The 24,900-nt window shown below is 42.9% G+C and overlaps 1 protein-coding gene across 11 annotated transcripts in view; it reads left to right on the top strand.

Annotated features, from left to right (window-relative positions):
• ARVCF (ARVCF delta catenin family member) overlaps window positions 1-24,900 on the top strand; it is a 249,190-nt gene that overhangs the window by 133,085 nt on the left and 91,205 nt on the right. For 2 of the 11 annotated variants that reach the window (XM_038151910.1, XM_038151911.1), the window contains exon 2: window positions 20,194-20,232. The exons of 7 other annotated variants lie outside the window; for them this stretch is intronic. In XM_038151910.1, coding sequence (XP_038007838.1) covers window positions 20,194-20,232 — 39 coding nt within the window. Of the gene's footprint in view, window positions 1-20,193; window positions 20,233-24,264; window positions 24,511-24,900 lie in introns of those variants that run through there. 2 more of the 11 variants (XM_038151909.1, XM_038151915.1) reach the window with 2 other exon arrangements.

Raw genomic sequence — 24,900 nt, 5'->3', positions numbered from 1 at the left:
GAATAAATGGAGGCATCTCACATCTGATACATTTTTGCACTTCAGCCTTGAGAGAACTCTTACAGTTTTGTTTTTGAAGCCCTTCTGTAGAACCACCAGAGTTACAAATAATTCAGGCAAGTACTGAGCTTCCCTAAGAGGTGCAGATAGCTCCTCGGTGGCAGGTGGTGGCACAGACCCTTGCTATGTAAAGCCATCATTGCAGAAATCATGTTGACAAAGTCGGCAACATCTGGCTGTGTGATGGGGAAGGATTGAGGAAAGGATGAATTGTTGTATAACAGAAAGCTAGAGTTTCTATATCAGTGCTTGACAGGCTCTTCTTGGCTTAAACCACCCTCACCTTTCCCTGTAAATGAAGGTCTCCTCCTCACCCCCAGACAAAATACTGGGTCTTTGTTCAAGCAGGAAGTACTAAATAAGGAAGAGTCAAACTGATGTAGCAAGAATGTAAAATATTTGGCTTCTTTCTGGTAGAAGTTCTGAAATACAGCTTTTCCTGTTAAGGAAGCTTTCACTGGCCATGTGGAGTGGTAGGAGCAAAGGGCCAGTGACTAGTCTTGAAATGCTCAGTCTCTCATGCCTACCACCACGAGTGGTTTTGTAGCCCATTTCTTCTTCAGGAAATTATTTTGCAATAATTATGGCTAATTTGGAGACATTTCAGTGTATTTTCCAAAGAGAGATCAGATACTTTTTTGTTTTTGTATGGTTTGAAGCTCCATTTAAAGCTAAGCCTGCCAGTTTTCACAGATCAGCTTTAATTTTATTTTCCCCACTTGCCATACCAACAGCAAGATATGTTATCAAACGTATGACCAGGCCAAGTCAATAAAGTCTAAATGCATCCTAAATTATTTTCTGTCTGCCTTGCACATTTTTATGAGTTTGTTGAAAGGCTCACTTGATGCGTGTTCAGATGAGCAGGGGAAATTAAATTGGTTTTGCCTTTCTTTTCTCTTCCCTCCCCATGACAGAGTGATGCGCTTTGGCTTGAAATTACAAAATGTCTTTTAAAGATCTCTGAAGTAGACAACAGAATTGGTCTCAGTGGTCCTTTTTCAAAAGGATATCTGGAAATGCTTTTTTTTTTCCCTATTCAGAAACTGAAAAGCTCATGGGGCTTTTTCGCCATGAAGTACTGTTCTACTACTGAAAGGTTGTGCTTACCTAGTGGAAAATCCTTTATGTTAAAACAGGACAAAACATTCAAGGTGTGTGATTTTCCTACCATATCATTGTGATACAGCCATGTTATTTTTGTATTACCATATTGAGGAATCAGGCAAATCAGGAGGTGATGATGTGTTCTGGTGAGTGGTTTGCTGTTGGCTGCAGCACAAGCCTTGTGTCTTCTCATGCTGCTGGGTGCAGCCACACATCTGCTTGGGCTGCTCCTGTGGAAACTGGTTCAAAAACACTTTGCTCCATCTTTCATCACCTCCACAGATCGTGGTTTCACTGTTTACACTTTCCTGTGCATAGGAGATGAAATCTGTTTCCATAAGGTCTATTTGGTTGTTGTTGTTATAAGCAAAACAATAGGGTTATGTTATTTCCAGATGTGCTTCTGCCTGTGGTGGTGGGAGGGATACCAGGCATCAGGAGAACTTGAGGGCTTCTGAAAATGTTGCCCAATAAACTAGGGAAAAAACTTTAAAGTGATTAAGCCAGTAAAACTAGGGCTACCCAGTGATTTATTTCATCTACATCAAATCAGCTTTAAAACAAAGAAGGTTTACGATCATCATTCAATCACTACATAATAACTTTCTTATAAAGCCCCTCTTTTGACCAAGAAAATGGCTCTTTGCTGTAGACAGCTTGTCCCTGGCCTGTTAGTCTGTCAGAATGACTGCTGCTGTTGTGCTTGGCTGTTTGACAACCCAGGGAAATACTTGGGCAGGTTTCTGTAGGTAACCCCTGACATCCTTCAAGTGCAAAAACGTTTTGTTTCAAAGCTCAAGATACATCTTCATGCTGAGGTAGTGGAGCAATTTGGATGGCTCAGCTGGAGAGCAGTTGCTGTGTGTTTGTGGGAGAAGGATGATGCTGCTGGAAGGCCAGCAGCTCTTTGGCTGCCTGCCCTGGAGCCTGCCAGCAGATCCTGTGGCACCAGCCAGCCTCACCAGCACAGCAGATGGCCACACCAGGGCTGTGGTGAGCTGTGCAGTAACGAGGAGTGATGGCCTATGGTGAACCTCATCTATTGACTAATTAACATGGAAATCAGCGGCAAGGGTGCAAAGAAGAAAAAACAGTTTTCCCCAGAATGACCTCTGTAAAGTGAGTGAGCTGGTGAGCCACAGAAAGGACTGAAGAGGCTTTGTGAGAGAAGTGTGTACGTGTATGTACAAAAGACTGTCAAAATCGCTTGTAAGACTAGAACATTTACAGAATGGTGCTCTAAAATGAGTTTACCAGCTCCCATTCACATGACTGGGACATTCCTTTAGGATTTGTACCTGTTACAACAGCCATGCTTTTCTCACTGTCCACATAAAGAAATGGGGATTTGACCTATGAGTATATGTAGAGCTGGCTTCAGTTTGAAGACTAAAGTACTTTACTTTTCTAAGAAAAAGGTTTTCTAAAAGCACATGAATGATCTGCAAGAGCAGAAAACACTTGAGAAGTTCATGTTAATGTTAAGATTGAGCTGAGGGACTTCAATCCATTGGAAAAGGCTTTTCTCACCACGTAGGAATAAGAAATATGTTTCTGAAATGCTTATTCTACCTTTGTAGATATGGAGTTTTCATTTGCTTGTCAGCTAAAAAATAAGACTTTCTTTAAGCTGGGTTGTTTTCTCCTTTGTAGTTTGCTTTTTGCCTTCCTTTGTTATTAGCTTGTATTAAAAGAGTCCAGGAGATGATTGTGTTGATCCTTCCCAGGAGGAAAGAAGCTGCTATTAATATACCAACTTCAGCAAAAATTTAGATTAGGCTTCTTGGAGTTGAAACTGAGGCTCTACAAATAACCTGAACACTTGCAGCTTGAAAAGCTTCTTGTAAAGAAGATAAACATGTTTCTCTGCCTCTATTGATGGATGCCATTGGGGCAGTTTCTGTTCATCCCTGATTCTCAGGCTCTCTGTTATGCCTTTGAAGGAGTCAAGAGTCTCACTTTGTCATCCTGTTTCCTATATACATCCCTGAAAATGAGCAATCCCTAGGACACGCTGCCAAGTATGCTAAGAATAGCAGTGATGGACAGCAAGTTGCAGGACTAGTAAGTGAGATGGTTTATTTTGGCCCAGTGCCATTGATTGAAAGGGGATTGGTAATAAAAACTCTGAGGCAGAGCTCCTGTGGTTGCATTTGGTGGTTGGAGAAGGTTATTGTAAAAGGTGAGGAAGAAATGGCTCCTGGTGGTGGTGGAAGAAGAGGCTTTTCACAGTTACTGAATGGGAGTCTGAGTGCTCCAGGCACATGCTGAAGGAGATGAATGTTGGTCATCAGATGCTAAGGCAGGGTGGGTAGTGAGGAACCAGAGAAAATACTGTTGAAAATACTGAAGGAGATTAGAACCTCTGCAGAAATAGTAGCTGATGTTGAGAATTTGGGAAAATTGACTAGAGTCTTGAGTGTTTAGGGAAAGTTTAGCAAACACATATGAATTTCAGCTGAACTGTGGGGAAAAAAGTCTGAGGAGAAGAGGACAAGGTGCAGCCTACAGGTTGTGTTGTTTCACTGTTGGATGTTGGGATATTCTTATTGTCATGAGGGGGAATTACAGTTAGTGTTCATGGCAGTTTAAAGTCCAGTGGAGTTAATCCTTCATGTTTGAGTTCAACAACATTTTGACTTTTAGCAAGAGCCTAAAGTGATATGCAACATCTGTGTAGAGCATTGCTGAAATTCCTGATAAATGAATTCCAGAGGTAACCTTCCATTTGTGGGACATTCCACAATATCTGCCACATAGAAAGAATAAACTTTTTCAGCTGGGCTCTTCAGTGGCCTGAAAAGTTAAAGAACCAGAGTCTTCTCTTTAGGTGATGGAAGAGACAGGAGTCTCTTTGTCAGACACTGATGCACTTCAGACTTTGTGCTCTTGCTGACCATCAATGTGCCATGTAAGCTCAGGATGACTGGAGGCACTGAAGCACTGGGGAATAATCTCTCAAGAATCTGTGCCTCAGTTTCCTCTATGAAATACATAGCCTTTAAAATGAAGGCTGGTTTTGAATTTCCCATGATGTAGAGAAGTGATCGTGAAATGCAAAATACTGTCGGAAGGTGGTTGAATTATTTCAATTTATATAGTACAAATGGAAACAAGGCCTTATTTGCTTGGGACATCTCCTGCAGTGTTGGAGAGCTAGTGATATCCCTCCTTTTGTAGCAAGGTCACTTCTGTCAATACCATCCAGATGTGTATCCTCAGGCTTTGTCTAAACATGGTTTGCACTGCGTGGTGTTAATGGCTCTTACGCTGTCCCCCAGCAGGGTCCCACCCTTATGCTTGCACCTCTGTGTTTATGCACTTCTGTGGCATTCACACTGCTTTGTCTTCCTCTGTTCATCTGTCTTGTTTCAACAATTTTGGGGGAATAAATGTCGCCTCCTTTCCTTTTTGGGGAGAGAAAAATTTACAAAAAGGACTAAGAAGCCCATCGTAGACGACTGTGAATAGGAGCAGACCTGAGCACTTTTTGTCTCTGACTCTTTATAGCAGCAGAGAAGCAGTAAATTTTTGAATAGGTAAAAGCAGTGCAGGGTTAACTGTTCTAGAAGTCATCTTACATTAAGATGCTTGTGGTATTCAAAATGGATTGATCTAAATGGAGAGAAGCAGGGGCTCGGGGCTGCGTTCGTACTCAGTGCACGGTGTCACAGGACTGGCAGTACCTGGGTAGGTGCACTCAGGTATTGCAAGACAGGAAGGTCAAGTGCCTGCTCTTAGATGACCTTTTGTCATCCCTGCTCTTGCTTCTGTTAACAAGTACCAGGTGATTTTCAGTTAAGCTCAGGAAAAGGTTATGAAAGGCTCTTTGCTGCTGGGTGGAGAAAGGACGCTGTGGATGTGCAGTGTGGAGGATGAAACCAAGCATGTCCTCTTCAAAATGTGGAACGTGATAATGCTGTTGTTCAAGGCGTCAGTACTGAGGTCAGTGTAGGAGATAACTGCTTTGAGCCAACATGGCCACATTCCAATCAAAACTTCATTTTTTGCCTTATTGTGTTGGCCTGAGCAAGTCAAATGTTTCCCAGTTTCCTGACCCAGTTCTGTTTTGTGCCCCTGGGACGAGGTCTCTTGTACGCTTCTGTCTATTCAATCTATTTGTGAGAGTTCCAGAACCATTTCAGAGATGGGGGAGAGTAGTATAGAACTCAAGAAAAAGGATAATGAAAGTATCCTGTTGGCTTTTTTTCCTACCTCGGACTTCTGTTTTCTTCTGATGTGTTTTTCCCAGCTGAGGCAAAGTGTTCCTTTATTTGAACTGTTGCACAGCCATGGATTGAGCAGAGCTGTGCCTGAGACATGTAGGTATAGATGATAGCTCAGTGAGGTTTCCTGATGAAAGGTGTCCTGAATCACCAAGTGATGGCAGCTCAGGCTGGGCTTTCCGTTTTAGGGTAGCTGCTGTGGTGTTGACCAGAGTTAGACTGCTTGAGCTTCCTATAAGATCTTTAAAATGAGGTGTGAAGAGATAGAAAATGAATCCCGTGAGGTTGTGAAAAAACAGCTTTTGAAAGATCAGAATGGCTCCTGGGGTACAGGGGTGGGTGACAAGGGAAAAGCTTGACGCTACCCACTGCTGTTGATGCAGCATTCAGAGTGCAGCTGCCCAGCTGCAGAATGGGAAGTGAGCACATTATTTCTCAGTTTTGAGAAGTGAAGTGACTGAGATCTGTAACTGTATGTTATGCTTAAATGCTTCACTGTATTGGAGTTGTAATTCAAAGATGCCCCTTGTCATTGTGTTTTATTTATCCTGGTTTATAACATCCAGTTGGGAAGTTTGCCTTCAAACGTTTTGCTTGCCTGATACTTAATTGTGCTTTGGTTGTATGAGACTTTGCTCCTGGCTCAAATGATACCACATTCATTTAATAGATTTTCTGGAGATGAATTTTCCTCTCAGTGCTAAATCTGGGACACGACTCAAGTAGGTTCTGCTGGCCTAAACACAGGCTGAGCCCTTTGCTGCAGGGTCAAAGTTCTGTGCAGGATTTTGTAAGTGCATAAGAGCTGCTTTGGGTTTTTTTTTTCTTTTTTTTCTTAATAACACAGCTGCTCTAAATAATATGCCTACACAGCAGCTGGGAGGAAAAAATTTACAGACCAAGATGGTTGGATTTTGTTTAATGTTTTTAATTGGCAGTTGGTGTGCTGTGTAAATTCACCCTGGCTGTCCTAACAATATTTGTGCAGATTTAAGTCTTTTTGCTTTCTCACACCCAAATTACTGTAATTTGTCAGAAGAGCCTGTTGTTTCATATAAAATTTTGTACATTGTACAGTTGCACTTCTGTGGCTATATTGCAATGTAAGTTTTTGCCTTCTGTGTAAATCTTGAGATGAACGGCCCTGGTGCCTGCTGAAGCAATGATCTGCATCATTTCAGGTGCTCACTGAACAGTCAAGAGGAAAGCATTGGCAGTTCCTATGCTGTTGCTGCATGGAAAATCAGTTTCATTACTTTCAAATCCTTAAATTCATTATCAGCTTAAGAAGCTTTTCTTGCAGAAATGGAGGGATTGGTTAATTACTCTGCTTTAATTGCAGTCACAAATGGTACATACTTGCCCCTTCCCAGGGCACAAGTGATTCCATGGCTAAAAACTGCAGTGCGAGGGAGGGCAATTAAAGGGAATTTTTTCAATAAACAGTTTGTACTGAAGCCTTTGACTCCCCACGCCCACCCACCCTGACTGCTCTTTGGAAATACTTGAGGAAAACACCACTCCCTCAGTAGGAACTCGAGCGTGGCTGTGGCTTTGTTTTGATTTGTTCCAGTTGTGTTTTGCCACTTGGAGTGTTGTTGTGATGGGCTTGTCCACCAAGAAAAAGGCTCCCAGACATGTTGCCATTTGTTTTTCTTGAAGGCTACAGCTATTGTAGTCCACCTGAAGATTAACTCGCTCCTCAGAAGTAGAAGAGAGCAGTGTTTGAACTGCAAATGCAGCTGCTCAGGCCAGTCCATGTGCTGACTTCAATTACCATCTCCAAGAAAAGAGCCCCTGTTTGAGGAACACTTAATCGTATGCTAACATCACCAGAAAAAGGTGTAGTTATCTTCTGAGCTATATAAATGCCAAACTGAAATGAAGCATAGAAAGGTGAAATGTACTTTTTCTTAAGGGAATCACAAGTGCTGTGCCTTTCTGAAAGGGAGTGGATGCAGGATATAATTGAGGTCGTGTGGGAGGTGCAGGTGCAATTCCTTGTGCCCTCTTGAAGGTGTGTTGCCCTTGTTTCCCAAGTGAGCTCTGTTGTGCATTTATAGACATCCTAATTTTCAGAAGAACAGTTGTTGCAGCTGTAGGCAAAATAATGAATTCAGAAGCAACAGGTGAGGAAAAGGGAAGTGGATTAATAATGAAACAATTCAGCTGTTCTCTGCCATTGGGAATATTGTCCTTGTTCACGCTGTAAGGTGACCTTTTTTCCTGAAATAAAATTGGAAAATTAGAGGTAACCATCCCAAAATCCACACAAAGGCTATGGAGGAACTGATGGTAGAAGATACAGGAAGCTTTCATAGAGCTGTGCTGTACTGAGCTGTGGAGTGACTGAACATTTTCAAGGGGGTCAGAGACCCCATAAACCTGGGCAAGACTGCAGGGGACAGACCCCAGTGGGCAGAAGAGTGGGTCGGCTGAATGGGTGTCTTCTCTGTCTGATCTTGGCTAATGCTGAATGAGCTTATTATTTAGATGCTCATAATGAATTAGATAAACAGTGAAATAATTAACAAAGCAGGCACTTAAATGGTTATTGCATGGTTTAGAGCTGACTTTATTTAGATGAATGAGGTAGTTCATTCTACTATTAGCTGTGCCCTAGCAAAAAGGATTTTTTCCTCCCCTCTCTTTTAATGATTAAACACCACAAACAGAAAATGCACTGTGGCTTTTGCTGGAAAGACAGCACAGTGCGTGCTTCCTTCAGAGGGTGTTCATCATAGACTCCCAGTGACTCACATGCAACTTCTGAAAATACTGTCTTAGTTTTCTCAAATGTCAAAAAATTCTCAGGGTCTTTGATACAATAGATCATCAAGTCATGCAATGTGGGTATTTGACTTACTGTGTAATTAGATCACATCTGTAGCACAGTATTCCAGGTACTGTTAGGGTATACTTAGAAGTCTGTCTTCATTTTTGCCATTCTCTGAGCTGCTGATTCTTTTTCCTCAACTAGTTTTTAGCCCCATGTAATCAGTCAGCAGAGCAGTTTACACTGGAATGCTCATGGATTGTTTCTGTAACCCCTGGTCAGCTGTAGGACTCCAGATACCTCACACTCGGTGACTGGGCCCTAAACTGCAGATCTTTCATTTTTCACTGTACCTCACAGTCTCTTTCTATGTTGTGTGCTTTTCATGGTTCTTACTCAGTACAGATAATTTAACAAGACTTGCAAGCTGTTTGCTTTAGCTTTCATTCTTTCACACACACCCCGTGTAGCCCGTTGCCTCTGCCAATGAAAAAGAAAAGCAGTTACCAGAGCTGTAGACCCCTGACCTCAATTCTGCAGGTTTTCTCTTTTACCTGTTGCAGTACAGCATCCTGTCTGTGCAGGGCTTGGATCTCGTGAGAAAATTCAAGGGCAGCCAGAGGGGTGATTCAGGTTACTACAAAAGCTGACCGAGTTTCTGATGCTCTAAGGTATGCCACAGATGGGATTTTTCCCTCGTTCTTTTGGTTGTTTTTTTTTTTTTTTAAGAGCAAAGGGAGAAAGACTTATGACATTGACATTGAGCATGACTGTGCAGACCAGTCCTTGGAGAGGATGCTCTGTGTACTCTGTCTGGCATGGTTTTCTTTTAAAGGTGTTACCAGAGAGACGAAATCAGCTGTCTCACAAAGCCTGCCTTGGGAGAGCCTTATTAGTAAATCCCTACATGTGAACTGTTCTTCAGAAGTATCAATCAAGGCAATTTTATTTCCCTGTCTCCTTTTGTGTGGGGAGGGTGTGTGTTTTCATCTGGCCTTCCCTTACTAAACCCTTCAGCCTTTTGGTGCTGCCCTGCTCATCTGGCTATATTTTGCTAAGACTGTTACCTCCCACCATTCCCAGAACATATCAAAGATCTGGAAGAGCAACTGGATGGAAAAAAGTTTTGTCATTTGTCGTAGTGGACTTGCTTCATCAGAAGGTGAATTTCGGGCAGGAAACAAAGCATTTAAGCATGTTCTGTAAAAATGCTTGATTTTGTTTTTTTCTTTGTACTTCAGTTTTTTTCTGTGCTCCATATATTAAATTGTCAAAGGTTTTTGGCATATTCGCCTGAATTCCTATTGCAAACCTTTCTGTTAAGGAAAAAAACCTCTGAATTTGGACAGACAGATGCATTTGGATAGATGTGCTGGTCTGTGTAGTCTATTTAAGTGTAAATTTTATACATTACAATTGTCCTTGCATGGATTTTATTATTATTAAAAGTGGCTTCTCTCCAGAGTAATTGCTCTGCTTTACTAGTGGTTTAATTTTATTTCAAAAGGGCTTTGTTTTTCCTTCAGGACAGTATTTGTGTCAGGAGTTACACCGAGAAGCTATAGCTGTACCTTTCCCACAGTCAGCCTCCAGGTAATGTACAGCTACAAAAGACATCAAGGACTCATCTAGGAAAGTAAAAGTTGGACTCAAACTTTTTGAGAGCTTTTGCTGTATTTTTATCTCACAAGAAGTCACTAGCACTTCTTGTCTGGGGAGGTCTTTGCAGGAAGTTCCCTTTAACTCTGTTGTGAAAAACCTTAGTAATACTTGGCTTTTGAAGAACAGAGAAGCAGATAGGTGAGGTAAATCTAAATCAAATTTTTTGGTTCCACTGATGGCACAAATCTGGATTTATAGATAAATTCAAATGTAGCTATGGCTTCTTCCCTGTTTACCAGATCCTGAAAGATGTATTCTCTCTCCCTCTGTCTGATGCTCTCACGTTGTGGCAGTTGAGCTGCAGTAGCTCCTCATGGCCTGCTGGAACAAGCTCCTCTGGATACCTTCAGAGCAGGAGCTGTGTGCCAGGCTCCTCTGGATACCTTCAGAGCAGGAGCTGTGTGCCAGGCTCCTCTGGATACCTTCAGAGCAGGAGCTGTCTGCCAGGCTCTGAGCTGCTGCTCAGTGACGTGAGCGTGGGGCTGCCTTTCGGGCTCTGCTCAGCTATTCCCCAGAGCTGCTCTGCAGACATGACAGAACAAATATGACATTTTTCAAAGGACCAGGCAGGAGTCATTGTGGATGTCATCTTTCACCATCAATTGAATTGCCTGTGCATGCAGATCTCACTTCAGCGTGGACCTCATACAAGTGCCTCCTCCATCCTCAGTGTCCATGCTAACAGGGTGAAGCTGACAGTACAAATCATATCTTCACATCTTCTCACCCAGTCTGATTTATTTAATAAATAGATAAAATTATGTTTGCAAATTAGTCCGCTGGATAACAGTTACCTTGTGTGGCAGAAGACAGGATTTGATCTGGCATGCACTTTGTGTATTTGAAATAATTTTACGTAATCCTTTGATTAAAACCCTTGACTCCCCAGCTGTTCTGCTGAGACTGAAAAATACTGCAGTGTTTTAATATCTCTAGCTGGATTTTGCATGATATTCCTGTTCTTTTTTCTTCAAAGCAAGCAATGAAGAAACTGAGGAAAAAGGAAAGCCCAACAGCTGTGTAGAGTTGATATGCTTGGAAATTAATCATTAATGTCTTGAAGGTGGGCAGCAAATGTGTTATGAAGTCTTCTGCATGCAGGGTAGTGAACCAAAACTAAGTGAAGTGCGTGGTAAAGATCCCTTGGAGCCTGAATCCCTGAAGAGCAAGGAGGTGCCTCCAGGAACAGCTCAGTCTGTAAACAGGGGGGTTATTGAGGTTTTGCTGGTGTGATGTTGTGTGTAGTTACTGCCTCTCCAAATCCTTTCTGTAGGTTTATACTGTATAGGAGCAGCTGGAAGTAGAACATTTACCATTTTTTGCTGTTGTATGCCTTTTACTAGCATCTGGAAGAGAAATACATCCTCCTAAATTAACTGTCAAAGGACTTAATCACTGGATGGGACAGATACGCTGAACTAAAGAGGAGCAGTTCATTGCTTTAAGAGAGGTTTGCCATCTCTTGGAAGGATGAAATGCTGTACATGGTGCCATGTGGCATGTTGCAAATCTTTCAGAAACAGCTCTCCCAGACAGGAGGAGTCATCCCACCTTTTCCATTTGCAGTGATCTAACCACTGTGTTGTGCACTGATGTTTTATACGGGTCACTTCAAAAGTCTTGCTTGTCATTTTCCCATTATCAAGTGAAAATATGTTTGCCAGACAGGTAGCACAGATCCTGCTGACTCTTATTTGCAGCCTGCCTTGCAGAAGATGTTATTCTCTGAAGGTAGCTTTAATTTTTGTTCTAGTTATTTTGTACTTGCAATGAAATTATGAACAAGGCCTCTGATTCAGGAACATGATTTTGTGCTTCTCTGTAGCCTCTTCTGCTGCTTACCAGCATGACCTGGTAAGCATGACCATCTTCCTCTGTGATGTGTTTTGAACACATCACAATCACACCTGTTTATATTGATAAATGTTTCTTTTGTGATATACTTTAACCATTTCCTGCAGCAGAATTGAAGTTGTACATTTAGGCTGTCTTCACCTTTGTTTTCTTGAGGTTTTAAGCTGCAGAAGCTCAAGCCTGTGCTAAAATGTGTTTGCAAGAGGGTGCTTGTAGGGTTGCTCTCCCCCCTCTGCTACTGCAGGCTGAGCACAGGCCATGTGGAATTAAATAATGGCATTATGGCTGCACCTGAGACCTTTCAGTGAGAGCAGTTTCTGTCTGAATGATGTCAAATGCCTGGTCCTTGGGCCTGCCCAGCTTGCAGTAAGCAGTGTGTTGTAGTGTGGAGGTACAGTGGTAAAATCTTAGAACGCAGTATTTCTGTACAGCTGAGACACTCCTTTTCTGTTGTAGAGACCAACTTCAGACTATTTCTGCCAGGGAGCCAGGGTGTCCAGCGTCAGGGATGCTGCTGCTGCTGCAGTCTGAGTTCACCACTGGGTGTGGTAATTACAGCTGTTGATATTCAGGTTTCTGAATTGGACTGAGTGGGTGTTGCATACGTGAGGGAATGCTGAAATTGGAGACCTGGACTAAATAAACATCAGAGGTCTCTGAATTTGCTAGGAAGGCTGCCATAATGAATGCTTGTCCTCCCATACTCTGACAAAGGGTTTTCTGGCCTCTGCACTGTGTGGGTGCATCCAGGGGGTTTAGGAGAGGTGGCATTGCAGTGGAGGGGGAACATCTTGGAGAGTAAATTGTCCCTCTCAGGGATGACGATGCACAGCCCGTGGTGGCATGTGCTTAAAAGAGGGAGGTTGCAGGACTGCTCTCCCTCCTCTGCTGCTACAGTCTGAGCTTACACAGAGAGGCTGGTGCAGAATGAGTGCTGGAGTACCAGGAATGACCAGAGTTATGGTCCCTGCCAGCTCACACTGACATGTGTTGAATAAAGTGTCTCATTGAGAGATTGATAGCATTAGAAAAATTATGTCACTGCACAGTCGTGCCAGATGTAGTCAGAATCCAAAAATACTTTTCCTGCACTGATGAAAGGGAGTGGGAGAGGATGTGATGAATATAAAGGTTAGTTTGGTAGTAGTGGCAGCAGTTGCTAGAACAGGTTGGTGTAAGGAATGTAACGGTGTGTGAAAGGAGCAACCAGGGTTACTGCAGGTGAGGGGTCGAGAGATGAGTTGATGGCCTCAGATCAGCACCTCCTTCTGTGCTTCTGCTGTGTATCACGCTTGTGGCTGAAGTTAAGTGTGTGTTGGCTTTTGAAAAATTATTATGGATTAGAGATTTTACATGTGTTTTCCATGTCTTCAGCCATAGATGGATACACTTTGAATTTGATGAATACAAAAACATAAATTAGTTTTTCAGATTGACTGAAGTATTCTGATGAACCTCCTGGGTAGTCACCATGCCTGACACCTTTCAGTAACAGCAACAGGGCTCCAGTCTTAGAAGCACAGCATATGGGGAACTAATTAATTCAGTAGATATTAATTAATAAACACATTTCCTCTGGGGAAAACCTTTTAGCACATCCACTGTTTGGCCCAAGATTGCTCGCACGCACGAATGGATAGCAAACATGCTTTCCTGAATTGTCACTTGTTATTTCTTGATGGGCCGGGGAGTGCCTCCCCCAGACTGCTGCTGGCAGGCTTTGGGAGAGCAGCCTGCAGCTGATGCTCGCGCTGTCTCGGGCACCAGCGTTGTCACACACCGTGATGGCAGCCCGGCCCTGTGGCGCTGGGCTGGGCACGGCCAGCTCCTGGCAGCCCGAGCTCTCTTTGTGAGGAGTTCCTTCATCCGTGTGTGCCTTGCAGCGATCAGCTCTGGTACAGCTGCTGGATGTCCTGGGGCACGGACGTACGCAGAGCTGCTGGGGAGTGGCCGGGGCGGTGTGGAGCCTTCCTCTTCCCGTGCAGCAGCTGTTCGCATCCTCTGTGGCCCTGCACTGGCTGAGCAGGGGAGGCTGGATAGCTCATACACACTGCAGGGCACTTCAGCCGAGTTCCAAACCTCCGCAAACTCGTGCTCTTTTAGAAGTAAATCCATTGTTCTGTCATCACGTTCGTATTGCTCCAAGGGTAGGAACAGTGAGCATTTCTGCTGGAGCATGGTCATTGATGATGAAAGCTTTAACATCTCTCCACCTGATAGTGAATTAGTTCTCTTGTAAAACTTTCTTAGGAGAAGCAAGATCCAAATGGTTTACAAAAGCTTTTTGCTGCTGACCATTTGAACTTGCTTTACTGCTCAAAGTGGAAAATGCTGCATAATATTATAAGACGTTATTTTCACTGATACTCTCTTCTGCTGTGGGGTTTTTGCTGCAGGTGTGAAGGTAATGTTCTTGAAGCAGCTCACTCACTGATTTGTTCTGAAGTTGCCATTTTAATAGTGTAAAATTCCAGTAGATTAATTGTACTGGAATTTGCTTCTCTTCCTGCTGAGTGCGAAGACAGAAGCCTACTGTGGGAGTGCAGATCCCTATGATGGAAAACCACCTTCATTGCAAAATATGGCAGTGCTTTAGAATTGGCAGAGTGCTGAGGTGTGACCTTACTGGTAGAGGACTGGACCAGAAGTGCTTGCTACCTTCATGGTTTCTTAGGTTCTTAATATTACATTAAATACTCTTCATTAAAAAATGGTTTTATTTCTTGTGGTACGTGTGCAGGTGTGAAATTGTGAAGAGGAGAAATTTTTCATGAAAGTCTGTAAAGAATACAGAGGGTTCTCTGATCTCACTTCCTCTTAGAGAAGTTATGGGTATAAAATGCATGATGAAAAGATTTTAGCAATTATATCTTTAAAAATAAGTAAAATTTCTAAAGCATCTGTAATTTAGATATGCTACTTGAACTTCACAGAAGAAATAGTCAAGTGCCCCTTAAGTGCTCATTCACTTTGTGTATATTTATCACCTATCAAAACGTTACCTGTCTTTTCCAGCCACATGGGTAACCTTTCCTACTTGGTCCTTGCAGCCTGTATCCTTAGCAGGGAAAAATACTAATCCCTGATGAGTGCAACTGAAATGGTGGGTGAAGTCAGCAGAAATCTTTCTACACTGTGAGCTGGCAGGGCAGGTTTGTAAGCCAGCAAACCGCAGTGCTTTGCAAAATATTATGGATCCAAAAGCACAATGAATTATGTCTACCAGATTCACAAAGCTAGGATTAAGAACAGCTGTAACGTCTGCTGCTGAGGGTATATAGAGCACATTATCTGGTCTATTTTCTGGGTTTCTAAACACATTTTAGATGTGTACTAACAGCCTGTTATAATACATTTGGTGGCTTTTGTGAAGTGAATGATATGGTTATACATTGGTTTCATGTAATTTTGCAAATGGAACCGTGCTCAGTTTAAACTTGGCAAAAAATAATTTTCTATGTTTTTTTTCTGTGATCAGAGTTGCTGATGATTCCTTGTTCAGGAGTCAGTTTAAATTCTGCGTGTGTGAACTGATAAATGGTGGGAGGCTGTAAATGCTGATGTGTTTGGTCACTGTTGACATAGATAATTTAATTAAGTGTAGAATCAGGCTAGCTTTATGCCTGTGGGGCGTGAAGTGTTCATGGTGTTGGACACAATTTGCTGTTCAGGATGGATATCTTTGTCTTCCACCCGGGTAACTAGATGGGTACATTTGCTCATCCTGATGTGCTGTCATCCCTTGTAAGCAAGATTTATTAATTTGGCTCCATCTTTGTGTTGTGTTGTTCTTGTGCTTCCCTGGTATTCGTGGCTTGGGGCAGTATTCTTTTGCCAGTCCTCAGCTCCTCTGCCAGAGCTGTGAGCTGTCCTGCCCGGGGGCTGGAAGTGCTGGAGCTGGCACAGGAGCTTCTGGTGTGGGAGGTGGGTTGTGATACATCTGGGTCTGAGCTCTCCTCCCCTTTCTTCCCCAAATTAATCACTTGCACGCCACCGTGGGACAGTTCAGACCCATTCTGTTCATGCTGAGCAGATGCAGAAGTGTCCCCAAGTCACACACAAGGCATCGTGCTGTTGCCTGAGAGTGTTCACTTGTGTCAAATCAAATACTGGGCTTGTGCTCAGGTTTCTTGTGTTTTATAATCTCTTCCCTGTCAGTACAAGATACACATCTAATGAGAGCTTAGCAACAAAAACATAGTCTAGGCAAACCACATAAAAAGCCAAAGAATGACATTATGGTGTTTGGAAAGCCTTAATAAAGAATCTTAATATACTGCTGTGTGTGGAGGGAGCTACTGCTCTCCAAAAGATTTATATGGTGAACAAAAGCAGTGTTAACAGGATGGAATTAAAAACTGAAATATTTCTTTCATACTTTCCTCCTCCTTCTCTTTTCCTGCCACTTTTTTTTTCATGTGAAAGCCACTGATTTGGCTTCCACATGACACTTTTCTCATTTATGGGTTCTGTCTCTTCTCATTTTTATCTGTCCTCCCTTTTCCTTGACGTGCTTTATTGTTTGGTTTTGCCCTCCCTGGATAGGCTCATGCATTTTCTAATGCTTTTTCTCCTCTGTTCCTCTTTTTCTGGTGTTCTTCAGGCTGTAGAATTGCTTTTGCAACTGTTTGCCGGACTTACCAGCTTCCATGCGTACATTTATCTGTTACTAACTTAATACCCCTGATTTAGCAAGTTGAGATGTAGAATATTATGGATTTCTGTCAGATGAATTTATTTGTTAACAATTTGTTAATATAGTTGAGTCATGGGTTAGTCCAAGTCAGCAAATCTGACTTGTGGGTTCAGCACCCCTTTGGAGATGTTTTTTTTGCTGCTGGAGACTCTGGGAAGGAATTAAAAGACACTGGCTTTCTCTTGAGAAAAAAATAAACCCACAAGCTGAAAACCAAGGTAGAATGAACCCTGCCAGTGTGTATTTCTGAGAATATTCCCAGTGCTGTCTTCAGGGTGAGTCCTGGAGGCAGGAACAGTGTGTATGGCAGGGTGTTCATAGTGGGTGGTGGACTTGCTGCTGCTGGATTTGTAGTGATTGAGTCTGTCTTACTGTTAAAAAAAGTGGGTGGGATGAGTGTTTATCTTTGATTCCTTGTAAAGAATTGAGAGAAAAATAAAACAGCTTCATTTGGGCTCTGGGAAAGACCGCTGTGTGTATAGATGATCCCAGAGCAGCTAATGCTTTATGGAGGACTTTGGTTTATTTCTGCCAAAATTTTAGTAGTGGAAGTGGGTCATAGGAAAGCCTCTAAAGGAGGGAAGGCAGGACTGGGCACCTGGGTGCTGCATACTCTGCCAGGAGAGGTGAAAATGGCATGAACTGTGCAGGTCTGATTTACAAAAGGAGTCTAACACAGGAGGATCATTTGTGTGAAAGGGGCTGTCACTGCTGCCAGTGTGCATGTAGGGATTTAGGCACCTGGAGTGGTTCTGGCCAGGGTGTGAGCAAGCTGCCTAGGAGTTTACTAACACACCATAGCCTCTTTGCAGCCTCAGCTTGGCAGGGCTTCTCTGGAAAAATTAAAGATTCTGTTTTCTGGCATAAAACCATAACAAGGAGTGGGAGGAAAGTGCAGCTGTCCTGTCCTTAGGTTCAAACAGCTTGTCTTGCCAACTGCAGAGAAGTGCAGCCTTCAGAGTATGAGTTTCGTTTTGTGACTGATGGCTGTTAATAGCAAGTCCTTAATTCATCCTGATCTCTTGTTTTGGTCTGTGTTTGTTTAATTGAGAAATGGCTCTATTTTAAAAGCCCTCTGAGAACCTGCTTAAAAGTGATTTAGACTGCTGACTCTTGGGCTGCATCTTTTCTCAGTATTCATCATATTTGAATTCCATTGTGAAGTCCCAAACAAAAACACATCAGAAACAATAATAAAAAGGTGCTGTGTAAATAATTGAGTGCTTGGCAAACGTGATGTGATTTTACAATTCCATACAGTGCTTTAATGTGGAAGAGCTGACTGTATACACAGTGCCAGGAGGAGTGAGTGGTCGTAGCAAGATGCCCATTTCCAGCAAGGCTGTGGAACCATTAGCCAGAGCTGATGACAGATGGAGAAAGCCGAACACATTTAACTAAGAAATTGAGAGCTATTTTACTTTGCTGGTGAAGGTATTTACCTCTGGGCGAGTGACTTCCACCGTAGCTTAAATGACTTTTTCCTTCTTGAGATTCATGCTGTAATAGCAGTCCCTGCTGAATGGGTGACTGTCGATATTGAGTGCTTTTATTATAAACTGAATGGAGCCAGTGGTTTCCCATTCATTTTCGAGGTGACAGTGCCTGGATGGATGGTGCTCATCTTTCCCCCTTCAGTCACTGGTTCCTGCTGTCCCACAGCTATTTCAGTTATGCTGGCACGACAGGTTTTTGGGAGCTGTGCTGTAGACAGCAAAGGCTGGGGAATGAGACAGACAGTCCTTCCTGGGCAGTGGTGGTTTCTCAGTTGACACAGTGCTCTGGTTTGCAATTTGGCCTTGAAGTGCTGCTTAACAGATGAGAAGGGTCTCACCTGTGGGAGGAGAGGCAGCTCTGTAGGCCGAAAGATGAACAGGCGTCATTAGCCCCTTCTCTGGCTGACAAAAATCTCTTTATTGCGTGTAAGTGTAGAGGGCAGGCTTGGGGGGGGGGGGGGGTGGAGATGGGGAATTCCTTCACAAGTTTTAAATAATTTATTCTTAGCCTGAAAACTCTTCAGAGTGTTGTAGCAGTCAAGTGCGAGCAGTTGTGTGCATGCAGGTGAGCACCTCTCCGTTATCAGGTTTATGAGTAAATGGAAACATCTTTCTTAAAAATAATTAGGCCCAACCTGTTGGGCAGCAAATTTTTTCCACGTGTTTCTTTTTTACTTGCACAATTCACACTTGCTGTCTTAAAATGAAATGTGTGTGTCTTGTCAGTCTTCATCACAGACACTGGCACTGGTTAAACCTTTCTCTCTGAAGGGCTCTCCATCAGCTTTCCATTATACCTTTAGGCACTTGACCTGTAATCACATCACTCCTTGACCTTCTTCTGAGGTTAATAGCTGGACCTTAGGCATGAAAGAGAGACCTCTGATCCTATTCTCTGGCTGTTCTGTTGGGTGTGCTCTGAGCCCAGTGCAGTGCATCCACATCCTTCCACAGCTGTGGATATGACAACTGAACTTGTTCTTACACAGCATTTTCCCTAATATCCGAGTGCTCACTTTATTTTGTTTGGGTTTTTGTTTGGTTGGGTTTTTTTTTGGGGGGGGGGGGGGGGGGTTGTTTGGTTAGTTGGTTTTTGGGGGTTTTGTTTTTTGGGTTTTTTTCCTTTCTTTTTTTCTTTCCATACTGTTTATTGCTAGTTTAGCACAGGCACTTGCCCTCTTCCCAATGTCTACATGGTCTGGCCATGTACAAGTAGAGGTAATAAGGTCAGTCTTAGGGAATAAACAGAAAATGTGTGAAATAAACAGACTATGGGACAAAAAACCATCAGTGAACTCTCTTGGGTGGTTGAAATAGCACAGTAACTTCATTGCACTTGGGAAAGTTGTCTTTCTGCTGGAATCTCTTCCATTTTGAAGATTTACAGCAGTCGGAGTGGCCTTTGGCTTTGTTGACTTGTTTGTTTCTTTTGGCATTCCAATGGATTTGTTCCTATCCAGAGACCTCCTGCACAGTTCCTCCCCTGCTGTCCCTTTTCTGCTCTCTGGGGTTGCACAGCAGTGGGAGCCAGGCTGGGTCAGAGGCTGTTCACACCTTCTGCTGTGCTGTGTGCAGACCATGGCTTTTGGTGGGGGCTGGAACAGGATGAGATGCAGAGGGAAGCAGTAGTGTGTGATTTAGCAGGGTTATCTCCTGGGGAGCTCTTAGGGCTGACACACTCCTGCTGCCTCACTGCCAGGCAGACCTGCTCTGGGGCTTAATAGTGGGAGACACTGGCAGGCACAGTCCTTGTGAGACGGGTGATTGGATTTATTGTCAATTGCTTTGTAGTCCCTAGAATGAGAAATAATTTATTTAAAGGAACAGGTTTCTTTGAATGCAGGCTTAAACAATCATCAGTTTGTTCTGTTTCCCTCAGGATTAGAAAAGTTTTTTGTTGTTTTTTGGATTTTTTTTTTCTTTTTGTGTTATGTCTTTTTCCATAAAAGGAATTTTTGTTGCGTAATTCAGATCTACCAGCAAGATTGTGGGTGGGTGAGGAGATGAGTTAAATTTAACACTGATCTGATATGGCTCCTAGGACACTCAAATAATGCTCCAGCCTTGGTCGTAATTCAAAGAATGCAGAGATGGTTTACATCTGCCTTGAAGTTAAAAGCAATTCTCTAAAGTGGTTTTGCAGCAGTGCAAGTAGGCGTGTGTGTGTTAGCCTAGAACTGGCTGTGTCTGGCAGGCTTTGGTTTAACTCCCTAATGATGTGAGAAGGTGGCTGGGGTAGAGTCTGGGACACACAGACTGCATAAAGAAACCTTCTGCTCTCACCTGCCAAACTGACAGTGTTCTTTTTTGTTTTAGATGAAGGACCTAGCTTGTACTTCTGACTCCCATGTGCATGTAAGTTTGTGGACTTGATCTCTAGTAATACATGCATCCATTTAATTTGTGATTCAAACTCCGTGGGGCCTGGAAGAAATGAAATCTGAATGCTTGTCTTGCAGAAAGGAATGTAGAATTAGTCATCCCACACCAGCCTTAATGCCAGCACTGTAGAGGCAGCAGGTGGAGATGAAGGAAAAAACTTGGTGGAAAATTACAATCCATGATAGAACCTCATCCCACTAAAAATTTCCCTAATTTAGCCTTGGTTAGTTCATTTGAAAGACTCCAGAGAGGAAACGAGTCAGATCTGTTTTGGGTTTGGTCAAAGATTAGGCATGCAGATTTACATTGTATTTGTCTTTGGGGAGGTAGTTTGGCAAATTGCTGTGAACTCTCTGTACAAGTCTTGGTGAGACTCAGTCATTTCCGGCTCAGTTTCCTACTGGGCAGGCTGTCCAGATAAACACTGGCCATGCTGTCAACAGTGAAGGGAAGGAGAGCTCTGTGTGCCAGGTGCTCTTTCTTGTTTTGGGGTTTGGTTTTTGTTGGTGTTTTGTTTTTCTTTCTTTTTTTTTTTTTAATTGATTTTTTTTTGTCCTGTATAATTTTCATATTACAAATAATGGCTTATGCTTCTGTTTTACTACTTGATCTTGCTGAACTACTGGGAGAAAAAGGGTTATGGCTAAGGGACTGAATGATGACTTGTGACACCATTGGCCTATTCTGGGTTCTACACAGAGTACTTACACTGGGGCTTTGAGGCCTGGATTCATCCTCCAGCTTTAATGCTGTCTTGAAGCACTTGATATTTCTGTGCAAAATCAGTGGCAAGAGCTGCATATGTCCAAGGAAGTAATTTAGTCTGTGCAACTTCTGTTCTCTGAGGCTCCTACTCTTCTTTTTGATTAACAAGAAAGAATTGTTATCCTGCATTTAGATACCTTGCTAAGCTGCCTAAAGTTAGATGGTGTGAATTTGAACCTGTTACTCATCCATTCCCCATATGGAAGTTGCATGTCCTCAGACTTCCTTCCCAGGAGCTGGTGAGGTGAGCAGACAGCTCTGTCACATTGCAGCACTGCTGCCCTTTGCAGTGCAAAGCTGCTAGTGATGGTTTTGTTCAGAAAATCCAGGGGCATGTGTGGTTTCCTGAGCATTACCTTAATGTAGTGGCACTAATTAACATGTAACTTTTAAGTACATATCATCACATCTGTTGAAGTTGACTGAGATGTAATGTCTTGACATCCGTGGTTAACACCCAGTCAATCTGAAAAGCAGGGCAAGGCAGTAGAGAGCCCTGAGAGACACCTTGTCAGAGTGACAAATTGCCCTTTCTGATTCAAAGAACCAGCTTGCATGGCGGAGCTAAACGGCTCCTGGAGAAAGGGGAGGAGAGCATGGGAAAAATACCCTATTTGTTTAGGCCTTCCCATGTATTTTTTGTTTGTTGCTCAGACTTGAAGCTCTTTGTTTTCCTTAGTCTGAAACAACAGCAGGTTGAGAGGAGCAAAGCCTCTGGGACTTTGCCTCTCCCACTTCTCGTTCTTATAAACTGTTTACAATCTCCTTCAGTTTCCTAGCTTTGTATGGAGAAGTTCAGTGGGTCAGCTTTCCCTTTAGCTTCATCCATCATTCCAGTCAATTAGAAATAGTTGAGGGCCAATTGCCCGGTCTTCCATTAACTGAGACACTTCAGATTGTTTAAAATAGCATAAAAGCCCTCTTTGTTGACCGTGGGGCAGGCAGTGGATTTGCCCGTTGATGGGCAGCTACCGCGTGGCTGAACAGAACCCCAGTGTGTCTCTCTGTACTTGAGGGATGAATATTGCTACTCCACGCCTTGGCTGGGGTTTGATTCCTTCTCCTTCACCTCCTCCTCTTGCTCTCCCTGAAAGGTGTGATGCCTTCAAAGGGTGAATTACCATGCCTGCTTCCCAAAAAACCTGCTCTTCTTTGTGGCTTTTCAGAGCTCCTGTAGTTAAGGGTTTTTCTCCAGTTGCTGAAATGTCCCTTTTAACCTTGGTGCTTTAAAAGCTCTTGGCATTATTTGTTCGTGGCTTGTCGTGTGTGTTTCTGAAGGACAAAGGAAGTGTGTAAGTGTTCAGGAAACAGTCGGTTCATTGTGGTATGGGGCTGAGTTCATTCTGGTACCCTGTGCCAGGACAGCCTGCTTTCATTTGGGGCTAACATTTCCCTTCTGTTCTGAACTGGCCAGCCTTAGGGGAGAGCTTGTCAGAGCTCTAGCAGAGCTTGAACCTTTCTCATAGGCTGATGTGTTTGGTTTCACATTGAAGTGCACTGAATCCATTGTATACATATACATAAATGTATATATATATTTATATATATATAAACCTCACATTTTATTTCACATGAGAAAACAAAAAACTGAGTTTACTAAATGGAGGTTTGTTTATCTGCAGCAGAGTAGATATTTATGTATTCCCATATTTAAGTCATTGTCTGTATTGCAGGCTCCCCTTCCAGCACCATATGTGCCTGGGTTTCAGTATAGGCTAGTCCATGTGCTTTTTGCTGTTCTAGAGCTATCTTGCTTGAGTGTGCCATCATTTGATCCCAGTTTTGGCACAGTGTTTCCCCAGTCATGAAGAGTTTGGGTAGGTCTGGCTGTGTTCTTGTGCTTTGGTGCTCGAGACTTGGACCACGCTGTGTTTTTTGAACTGGGGGAAACAGCCTGTGGCAGTCCTTGAACTCCATGTGCTTGCAGAAGGTGCCCTGCCTTGCAGTAGTGCAGGCAGTGTATGAGGGCTCACCTGATTTTGAAGAACAAACCAGAAAGAGTGAGACGGTTTCCTGCCCCTCAAGTGACACAGGCTCAGTGATGGGCATGAGCTGCTCAGCTTGGAATCCAGCTTTTGCACTGCTGAGATGCACAGAAAGCTCTCAGGACAAATCAGGGCAGAGAGCACAGCAGGAATCTTGAGGCTGGGGTGATAGAAGGGTGCTCTGACAAGGCAGGAGGCTGTGATTACCAGATTTGAGAGTCTTTAGCTGCTGGGGAGTTGATCTTGTACTAGAAAAAGTCTACCTCAAGTACACCAAGTTCAACAAATTCCATTGGTGATTTCCTTCTTCTCTGATGTCCCAGTCTGATGCAGATCTCAAGAAAGACTTTCTTCCAGCAGCTGTGTTCCTGCAGACTTGCCTTTTGTGCCTTTCTCCACGTGCTTTCAGCAAATAAAAGCTTGAGGACCTGACTGAGCTGGAAGTGCAGACCTGGCTGGGAAGGAGACCACTGGGGCACAACGTGAGCCTGAGACTTGACTCCAGCAAAGCCAGTGTTTGCTTGCTTTACACTTAGAAATAATCTCGTGCTTTGCAGAGATTGAAGCTTTAACAAGTAATTTAAAGAGTAGTAGAGGAGAGAGAATCCACATTTAATTCAATTAGCATTGTTGTCCAATGCTATTAATTATGCCCAGACTTGTAATGTGTTTCACAGGAGCTGATACACTTGAGCTTTGTCTGTGCTGGGGTTGACTGAGGACAATTATGTCCACTGATGTAGAATCCAGCCTTTGTGCTTTGCAAAAACCCTCCAATCTGGTATCTGACTGTAGCCTGGAGTAAGGAGTAGCTGGAATAGCCTGCATTGCAGCCTTCAGAACAAAGGAGATCTTGGGGAGAATGAAGATTCGATGTACATGATTTCAGTGTTCTTGAAGAGAGGCTGTTTTAGTGGAAATAATCATCTCCTGCAATTTTATATTATTTCCAGACTGTTTAAAATTGTTCCATAGGCAGAGAATAAAGAACTTTGTTTACTGTCTTGAAGTAGGATGTCTGATCCTCCTGAGGGAGGTTATTCTGTTATTAAAACAGATATAAAATAGCTACTTTGATGGAAATACAACGCTAGGAATTGAAATGGTGATGATTACTGTAGCTATAGTAGTCTAATGCAAAATAAGCCCTAGGAGATATGTGCCCTAAATGATAAATCACTGTTCTTTAACAAAACAAGAATTACTGGTACTTTATGTTTCTTGCTTATTTTACAAGGTCTTTAGCTGTTTCATCTGCTCTTAACTTTTACAGGCTGGAGGTAAATTGATTGTTGCTTTGTGTTGCAAATAGCCTGGCTTTTTTAAAGCACACTGGAGATGCAAGTATGAATCAACAGGATAGGATTCATTTGGTCTCAAAAAAGCAAAAGGAAGAATCATGACTATGGACACCACATGCAATAACTGCACTGGAATCTGTTCTTCTAATTTGGTAGAGTTTTGTAATCTCGCTGCTTTTGCTTTGGAAGCCTCCAGTAAGGTAAATGAGTATATGTTGTTTTGAACTGGAATTAATCTCCTTCTAGCAGGCAGGGAACTACTGGTAGCATTATTCATTAGGGGTGTCGTGTTCCAGCCCTATCCAGCAGCTTGTGGTTTACTCTGGGTAATTAGGCATACCTGCCAAATGTTTGGAATCTGAGATGCTGAGGTGTATTTAGAAAAAAGAGCGTCCTAAATACTGCCTTCGAAGCTGAGCACAGAGGAAATGGTTGAAAGGGGTAATGTGTCCCAGTTTCTGCAATTTGTGATGACCTAAAATCCTTAATGATGGCATCTAAAAACAGATAACAAAACCTTTGCATCTTTTCTACATTAATGTTAGCTTGTGACAGCTCCAAGCTAGCGATGTAGAGAAAGTACTGGGTTT

This window comes from Motacilla alba, chromosome 15, assembly GCF_015832195.1.
Source record: "Motacilla alba alba isolate MOTALB_02 chromosome 15, Motacilla_alba_V1.0_pri, whole genome shotgun sequence".
NCBI classification, from domain to species: domain Eukaryota; kingdom Metazoa; phylum Chordata; class Aves; order Passeriformes; family Motacillidae; genus Motacilla; species Motacilla alba.
This window is presented reverse-complemented; position numbering and strand designations above follow the sequence as displayed.